Source organism: Rhinoderma darwinii, chromosome 1, assembly GCF_050947455.1.
Source record: "Rhinoderma darwinii isolate aRhiDar2 chromosome 1, aRhiDar2.hap1, whole genome shotgun sequence".
NCBI lineage: Eukaryota > Metazoa > Chordata > Amphibia > Anura > Rhinodermatidae > Rhinoderma > Rhinoderma darwinii.
The window spans coordinates 428,977,780-428,987,442 of record NC_134687.1 but is presented as its reverse complement, the minus strand read 5'-3'; the positions used below and the strand labels follow the sequence as shown (position 1 = coordinate 428,987,442).

General features: G+C 43.2%; 1 protein-coding gene across 2 annotated transcripts in view; it reads right to left on the bottom strand.

Annotated features, from left to right (window-relative positions):
- Positions 1-7,050: 7,050 nt before the first annotated feature.
- UBE3B (ubiquitin protein ligase E3B) overlaps positions 7,051-9,663 on the bottom strand; it is a 58,129-nt gene continuing 55,516 nt past the window's right edge. For both annotated transcript variants that reach the window (XM_075830524.1, XM_075830532.1), the window contains exon 28: positions 7,051-9,634. In XM_075830524.1, the coding sequence (XP_075686639.1) occupies positions 9,443-9,634 (192 nt within the window). In that variant the 3' untranslated portion in view covers positions 7,051-9,442. The remainder of the gene's footprint in view (positions 9,635-9,663) is intronic.

The following is a 9,663-nucleotide window of genomic DNA, read 5'->3' as shown; positions in this document are numbered from 1 at the left end:
AGACAGACAGGTGAGCCCTAATCTACCCGCCACTCAGTCCCTGCCTACTTGCAACGGCCCGTCCTAGGCGATGGCTTACAACTGGGCGACGGTCCCTACGCTCAATAAGTGCATGACAGACAAGGGTACACAGAAGCTAGGGAAATGGGGCAGTTGCCCACGGCAGCACTGTGAGCAACGAGAGTAGTGAACGAGCCGAGTCAAACCAGGAGTGTACGAGGTACCAAACGCAGAGCAGGAGAGTAGTGAACGAGCCAAGTCAAGCCAGGAGTGTACGAGGTACCAAATGCAGAGCAGGAGAGTAGTAGTCAGTAAGCCAGGGTCAAAATGAAGCAGAGGACAAATAGTTCAAGCAGCAGCAGCAGCAGCAGAGCCAGGAAACAGGCAGAATCACAGGCACTGGAGGAGCAGGAAGTGAAGGTATAAATAGACAGAGGGCGGGAGCTAGCTCCGTCTGGCCAGGCTGTGATAGGCTCTCCCACTCCTAAGCCTCCCAGCCTGACTGGTAGAAGATGGAGTCACTCTCTCAGACTTAGGAGCAGGTGCAGACTGATTAACCACAGGTGTCTGGCAGATCCTTTACAGGCAATTTGCAAATTTCATTTTTTTTGCAGAAATTCCATTTTAATCCATTTTTCCTGTAATACTGAAGGTTTTTACCAGAGAAACACAACTGAATATTTATTGCCCTGATTCTGCAGTTTTTAGAAATATCACATATGTGGCCCTAGTGTGCTACGGGCCTGAAACAAAGGCCCCAGAATCAAAGGAGAGCCTAGTGGATTTTTCGTCCTTCCTTTTCTTAAATTATATTTCAGGCACCATGTCAGGTTAGAAGAGGCCTTGTGGTGCAAAAACAAAGGAAACCCCCCAAAAGTGACTCCATTTGAGAAACTACACCCCTAGAGGAATTCAACTAGGTGTGTAGTGAGCATTTTGACCACACAGGTATTTCATAGATTTCATGACAATTGGGCAGTGAAAATGAAAAATTACATTATTTTCCAATAAGATGTAGCTTTACCTCAGAATTTTGAATTTTTTCAACAAATAAATGAGGAAATGCACCCCAACATTTGTAAAGCAACTTCTTCAGAGTACGGAAATACCCCATATGTGGTAAAAAAAAACCACTGTATGAATACACATCAGGGCTCAGAAGGGAAGGCACGCCATTTAGCTTTTGGAGTACAGATTTTGCTGGATTGATTTCTCTGCACCATGTCGCATTTGTAAAGCTCCTAAGGTACCAGTACAGTGGAAACCCCCCAAAAGTGACTCCATTTGGGAAACTACACCCCTAGAGGAATTCAACTAGGGGTGTAGTGAGCATTTTGACCCCCCAGGTGTTTCATAGATTTCATTAGAATTGGGCAGTAAAAATGAAAAATTACATTTTTTTTCCACTAAGACGTAGATTTAGGTCAAAATGTTTCATTTTCTCATCAAATAAAGGAGAAAAAGCACCATAACATTTGTAAAGCAACTTCTTCAGAGTACGGAAATACCCCATATGTGGTAATAAACCACTGTATGAATACACATCAGGGCTCAGAAGGGAAGGAGCGCCATTTGGCTTTTGGAGAGCAGATTTGGCTGGATTGGTTTTTCTGCACCATGTCGCTTTTGCAAAGCCCCTTAGGTACCAGTACAGTGGAAACTCCCCAAAAGTAAGACTTTTGTTCGGTTGGCAGACAGGAGAAGAATTCTCTGCTGGGGACACAGTTCTAAACTGGCTGGGCACGCTGGTGTCCGTAAAACCCGAGACCTGATTGCTCGTCACTTTTGGTGGCCCACGCTACCTAAAGATGTTCTGGATTTTGTCTCTTCTTGCACGGTGTGTGCCTCTAACAAAGTGACTCACTCCAAGCCTGCCAGCCTGCTTCAACCTCTGCCTGTACCCCTTGGCAGCACATTGCGATGGACTTTGTCACAGACCTTCCTCCCTCAGCAGGATGCAACACTGTCTGGGTGGTGGTGGACCGGTTCTCTAAGATGGCTCATTTTATCCCGCTGACCGGCCTACCTTCTGCTCCTCGTCTGGCGAGTCTCTTCATTCTACACATCTTCCGCTTGCATGGCTTGCCTTTACACATCGTGTCAGATCGGGGTGTTCAGTTTACCTCTAAGTTCTGGAGAGCCCTCTGTAAACTCCTGGATGTGAGTTTGGACTTTCCTCAGCATATCAGCCCCAGTCCAATGGGCAAGTTGAAAGGATCAACCAGATCATGGAAAATTATCTCCGCCACTTCATCTCTTCACAGCACGATAACTGGGTACAGCTTCTTCTATGGGCCGAGTTTTCATACAACAACCATACAAGTGAGTCCACCACTTCCACTCCGTTTCACATCGTGTACAGTCAACATCCCAGAGTCCCTCTTCCTGTGTCGACTTCATCTCAGGTACCCGCTGCTGACTCTGCATATGGGGACTTCCTGCAAATCTGGCAACAGACCCGGTCCTCTATTTTGCTGGCGGTAGATCGCATGAAGCGAAAGGCAGATACTAGGAGAAGAGAGCCGCCTCAGTATCTTCCGGGGACTAAAGTCTGGCTGTCCTCTCGGAACATTCGCTTGAGGGTGCCTTCATACAAGTTTGCTCCCAGGTTCCTTGGTCCTTTCGAGATCCTGCAACAAATCAACCCTGTCTCCTATAAGCTGCGGCTGCCTCCTACCCTCAGAATCCCTAACTCCTTCCATGTGTCCCTCCTGAAACCAGTGGTCCTGAACCGCTACAGCAAGACTTCTAGTTCCAAAGTTGCTCCTAGCGGTCCTTCTGATGTATTCGAGGTAAAAGAGATCCTGGACTGCAAAAGGATAGGAGGAAGGACTTTCTATTTGGTGGACTGGAGAGGGTTTGGTCCTGAGGAGAGGTCCTGGGAGCCAGAGGAGAACCTCAGCGCTCCTGCTCTTATTAAAAAGTTCCTCTCTCGCTCTGGCCCCAAGAAGAGGGGGCGTAAGAGGGGGGATAATGTAGCGTCCCTGGCCGCAGGCCGTCGGGTTTACTCACCTCCTGACACCCGCTGCCATGGATCTGTGAGCGCTGGTCCCCATCTCCTTCCTAAGAGATGCCAGTGCTCACTTCCGCTCAGTTTGGCTGTGTCCCGTAGGGTGCGCGCGCACACTCGTGCCCGGCCTTAAAGGGCCAGCGCGCGCAAATAGGAAGTCATCATCATCAACTGCCACGATTTCCTGGTCTATAAGAAGGCCCCTGGCCTTCTAATCCTTGCCTGAGCGTTGTTAGTGTTCCCAGTCTGTCTTGCAAATGGTCCCTTAGTGTTTCCCGTTCCTGCTGTGACCCATGCCTTGTTCCCCGTTCCTGTTTCCCGTGCTGTTCCTTAGTATCAAGTCGTGCCACGTCCTGTGTCATCTGCCACGTCCGGAGGAATCCGCCACGTACTGTGTCATCTGCCACGTCCGGAGGAATCCGCCACGTCCTGTGTCATCTGCCACGTCCGGATGAATCCGCCACGTTCTGTGTCATCTACCACGTCCGGAGGAATTCGCCACGTCTGGCGCAACTTGCGGCTCCTGTGTCATCCGCCACGTTTGGTGCTATCTGCTGCACCCATCTCCATCTGTTCCAGAGCTGCGGCCACCGTCTGGACTATCCAGGTACCCTTGTACGGGACATTGTATTTCTGGGGTGTCCTGTTGTTTGGCCAGCTGCCTCCCCGCTACGGCGGTACGGCCTAGTGGGTCCACTACCCGCTTCATGACATAGTTCTTGTGGAAATTTTAAAAAAATTAGGTAAACCTACATTTTCTTTGAAAAAATGTAGATTTAAATTTTTACGGCCTACTTCCAATAATTTCTGCAATGAACCTGTGGGGTAAAAATGCTCACTATACCCCTAGATAATTTCCTTGAGGTGTGTAGTTTCCCAAATGGGGTCACTTTGTGGGATTTCTACTGTTTTGGCACCACAAGAGCCCTTCAAACCTGACATGGTGCCTAAAATATATTCTAATAAAAAGAAGGCCCCAAAATCCTCTAGGTGCTACCACACTAGGGCCACATGTGGGATATTTCCTAAATCTGCAGAACCTGGGCAATAAATATTGAGTTGCATTTCTCTGGTAAAACCTTCTGTGTTACAAAAACAATTGATTAAAAATGAATTTCTACAAAAAGAAATGAAATTTGTAAATTTCACCTCTACTTTGCTTTAATTCCTGTGAAACATCTAAAGGGTTAAGAAACTTTCTAAATGCGGTTTTGAATACTTTGAGGGGTGACGTTTTTAAAATGGGGTGACTTATTGGGGGTTTCTAATATAGAAGTCCCTCAAAGCCACTTCGCAACTGAACTGGCCCGTGTAAAAATAGCCTTTTGAAATTTTCTTGAAAAGGTGAGATATTGCTGCTAAAGTTCTAAGCCTTGCAACGTCCTAGAAAAATAAAAGGTTGTTCAAAAAACTATGCCAATCTAAAGTAGACATATGGGTGATGTTAATTAGCAACAATTTTGAGTGGTATAACTGCCTGTCTTACAAGCAGATACATTTAAATTTAGAAAAATGCAAATTTTTGCAATTTTTCGCAAAATTTGGGTGTTTTTCACAATTAAATACTGAATGTATCGAGCAAATTTTGCCAAGTCCAATGTGTCACGAGAAAACAATCTCAGAATTGTTTGGTTAGGTAAAAGCATTCCGAAGTTATTACCAAATAAATCGAAACATGTCAGATTTGAAAAATGAGGCTCTGTCAGAAAGGTCAAAAGTGGCCAAAGAGGGAAGGGGTTAATGATTCAATTACTCAGAGTGAGTGGCATGCATGTCCTAATTGTTGGCTCTGTTTTTTTTTCTACTACTCTACTACCCTTACAAGTGAATTATTTGCTGTGTAGAAATATCACTTCTACCAAAAACATTTATTTATCAGGTTAATGATGTTGTACTGCTATTTTTTTGAACACTACTGTATATTTGAAAAGCCACATTTTCAAAGACAACCAAAGCCTTCTCTCTCGTTGCTCTCAGAATGTCCTCCTTAGCAGTGAAGCAATGTGAACAGAAAATAACATCTCATGGTCTCTCCGTACTCTTAGGTTTTGTGCAGATTGTCCTGTGAATATGGTCCGTAAGAAAAGCGGAGTCCGTTCTTTCAGGAACTAGATAGAGATTTATCTGCATATTCTCTCAACTATTTCTTTAATAGTCAGGGATACATTTGAGCCTTAAATTGTTCCATCTGGACCTCTTCTCTGTATCCCCCTGGTGCGCATGGTCCTGTTCTTGTGCTTGTTTTAGCGCATCTATTTCAGCACGTAAATTATTAAATGTAGTAACTAGTTCGTCATGTTTAGTTTCCAGATGTCAGTAAGTGAACCCAGTTAGGCAAGTTCTGCAGAAATGGTATTTTTAGCATTATGAAGTTCTGGTTGGAATGAGGAATAGATAGATATCTTACAGACGAGGACTACAGGAGATGAAGTCTTCTTTTGTGATAGGTGGGGAATTAGTAGATTAGTTTAGCAATTTCCCTCACTGGCTTTGGTGGTGAGAGCGAGGAGGGAGTGGTGAGTGATCTCCCGATAGTGAATTTGGGAAGTTAGGGATTCTTTTTACCAACTAAAGCCATCCGATAGATGGCTAGCCTGGATGGATCTTTATAGAATTAAATATCAAAACTGAAAAGTCAACTGAGACCCGGGGGGGTCACTCTTTCTAAATAGGATTTAAAAATATATAGTTTGATGCAATCACACGACTTGGCAACGTACACGCACGAACAGTATCATGTCCTCATTTATACATGCATTTGATATTCACAATGAGGCGGACTAGAAAGTAGCTTATTCTGGAACATTGAGGCCATGCCCCTTTTAAGGTCAGTTCTGTTTTAGCAATAGCAGATTCAGGGTATGTTCACAAGCTTGGCAAAAAACGAAGCTGTTTTCAAGGGAAAACAGCTCCTGATTTTCAGACGTTTTTTAAGCAACTAGCGTTTTTCACTGACGTTTTTGGAGCTGTTTTTCTATAGTCAATGAAAAACGGCTCAAGAAGTCATGCACTTCTTTTTTTGCGGACATTTTTTACGTGCCGTTCAAAACGGTCATGTAAAAAAAAAACACCCCGTCGGAACAGAACTCTGTTTTTTCCATTGAAATCAACGGGCAGATGTTTGGAGGCGTTCTGCTTCCGCTTTTTCAGTCGTGTACGGCCCAAAAAACAGCCGAAAATAAGCCGTGTGAACATACCCAAAGAGGTCTTGGGGAGCTGTCCTGCAGACCATAAAAAATTGGGAGCTTTGCTCCTTACTTATTAGTTCCAGCGGAGGGGGGGGGGGGGAACCTGCGAGGTAGGTCACCCCAAACAATAATATTAGTATTCAAACACAGGACAGCCTGTATTAGAGTGATGGGGAGTCAGCCTGCACACTGAAGGGGGGCACTATGAAAGCCAGAGAAGTCCAGGTAGCTCCTGCAGTCCCACTAGTAGTGGAATAAGGATGACTGGTGGATGGAGGATGACAAGGGCTAGAGGGCACTCTCCCAGAAGATAAAGAGCTAGGTTTACATCCACAGTGTGCGCCACTAAATTCCGGTCTGAAACATTATATATTGAATGTAATGTACATATGATAATAATGTATATGAAGTCCGACAATGGTTGCTGCTCAGTAGTTGCAATGGGGAATCCCCAATGAGGCAGTCTCCGCTACTCCCAGAGATCCAGATGCAAGGTAGGCCGCGAGTTGCCACTCCAGCTTAACCAGCCCAATTGCCCCTCAATATCCTCTGCCAGGTATGAAGAGGTGGGGGCAAGAGGTGTCTTAGGGCAAACTGTTGCTTGTGCAGGGCAGGATGTAATAGGAAGCGTAAAAGATGTAAAAGCTGATGCAATAGATGACCGTGGTTGTTGCTTCAGTTTATCCATTATTACATCATCATATTAGCTTCAATGTAACAAGAAAGATGAAAAAAGCCTCCCACGGGATCATGGGACAATGTACGATTTTCCATCCGTCATTTTGATGGGATATTGGATGGAAAAAATGAACGCAAAAGATGACAACAAACATTTTTATATCCTTTGTCCCAGAGACTTCACTGAAAAAAACAACAGATGGAAATGGGTATATTTTTTCCAAAGTACGTGAATGAAATAGATGACGGAGAGGTTTTTTTGGACACAATAGTACAAAAAGATGCTGCTGAAAACAATGAGATTCGTGGTCAGATCCTTATGCGTAAGTATAGCAAAGAACGCAAAAATAGAAGTGAACAGAGCCTTACTATCCTGATCTGTTCTTCATGAAATTAAAAGAATAAGAAAAAACAGTTAAAAGTCAATAATTTATTTTGCATTTTTGAAGCATTTATTTGCAGCGGGACGTTCCCTTTTACACAGTAAGAGGGTGCCCCAGCATTTATTCCTTGGCTTCTAAAGCTCGATGATCTGAACCATCTTCCTCATTCCAGTGGAATTGAGGAACAGATTAGTTAATTCTCAAGGTGATGAAGCATCATAGAACAGGGGAAGAAGACAATCTTATACCTATCTGTACAGTGGTTTAAATTAATATTAGTTGGAGACAAAGTAATATTGTGTATATATATATATATATGTATATGTATATATATATATTTATACGCGCGCGCACACACACACACACACACACACACACACACACACACACACACACACACACACACACACAGCTAATTTGGGGTGTGATGACTTGATGCATGGCATTAGTGGCATTTACATGTGGGTTTTCTGGAAACCGTTAGGAATGTGAATAGCATTATCCACACAACTGCATATTATACAGGTGTTTACTCATATTCTGTAACTGGAATAGTTTTATTTGCAGTTAAATCGCAAAGATTTTTACGGCAGAGCCTATATCTCTCCTATCTCCACACCTGAATTACCATATATGAGTGTCCAGATTTTGGCAGACAGTAGATCTGCAGAAGGTCTGCTGGCCGGAAACATTTATCATTATCTGTCCTGCCATAAAAAGCTGTGTGATATTTGCACTCAAGTGTATGTGTGAAGTCTTGGAAAGATATTGAAACTGGGTTGGGAGCCCTCTACCTGCACCTCGTTACTATCGGAGTGCCGTGTTATACGATAACTATATTGATTTTCTGGGCTAGTTTCAGGCATGAAAAAGGTTTGGAGCTACTTAGTGAACTGAAGCTAATTTGAAGAGCCTGTTGTACTAAGCGGTCAGCATAAGTGTACACAGGCATGTCTCTATAGAAGTACACCTCCATTCACATTTCTTTCTACACTTAGGCTACATTCAGACGAGCGTGAGCAACCTCGGACGTGAAAAACAGCCGCTTTCACGTCCCAGGTGCACTCGTGCGGGTTGCGTTATCATGGATCCCTCATAGACTAGAGTCTATGTAGGGATGCGTGAAAACGCAGGTAAATAGGACATGTCCTATTCTTCCATGTACCCTTCACACGCTCCGTTGAAACAATGGCCGTGTGAACGGACCCATTGAAATACATGGTTGTTTTAATGGCCATCACATGGACGAGTTACATGCTCGTCTGAATGAGCCCTTAGTTCTACATAGAGGATGAAACAGGAAAAGATAACAATTGGAGATGAAATTAGTAAAAAAAATTTGCTGTAATAAATATGTTTTATAAAGACGAGAGAAAACAACTCCTTGCACACTTCTAGTTTGGGACTCCTAAGACAATTATTTTTTCCTGCTACTGTTAAAAATACTTGTAGCTCTTGCATGCGTCCCCCTAAGAGAAGAAAGACTGAAATATCTTATTTCTGTACAACCTATAGATATGAACATATGATAATAATGTATATGAAGTGTATAAATACACTGGCCATTCCAGTGGTGTAGAGATGGTTCCTCTTCCTTGACTTGATTTTAATTGTATGGCTTTAAAGATCCTACTGAGTATACCATAATGTCTTCTAGTCTGTGCAAATAGGAAGCAACTGGGCCGTCTTTGTTGCCCATAGCAACGAATCCTAACTCGGCTTTAATTTTTCCAAAGCAATTTAAATAATGAAAGCTTTGCTCTGATTGGTTGCTATGGACAATAAAGCTAGTTCTACTTTTCGACAGTTTTGATAAATGAGGCCCACTGTGTATACCTTATGTTATAAGACGCCGCGATCTGAAAATAGAAATCTCAGCCTAGTTTCATTACTTTAAACCATCTAGCAGAAATATTTAACCATAAACCTTACATGAATCTCTGAAAGATGAAATCTTACACTATTAACACAAGTCAAACTTTTAAAATGAAAGAGTCAGTTGTGCTTGCTTCAGAAATAATTAAAAATGTTTGCAACCTGAGGATTAAACCTAGGGATGGGTCAGAACAATATGGGGAAATATATATTTGAGTGCTTCATATACATAAATCCTTAATTTCTGATGAAAACATGTAATAAATCGCCCAAATTTGGGCTTCACAGTTAAAGTCAAACAAAACGTGCTATGACAATTCAAAGCCTGTGTTCATACTGATAGCATAGCGGAGTTTCTCCCGCAGGATCGTCTTCTTGCTGTAGTTAGGTAGTTTTAGCAAGTTAAAACAGGTAGAAGAGGTGGGAAGGCGACCCCCGGGTTCCTTTTTTCTAATTGTAAAAAAGCCACGTAGAACGCTACCCAATGTGTCCCCCGTATCCTGAAAAGAGGATAAAAAGTATTGGGAAT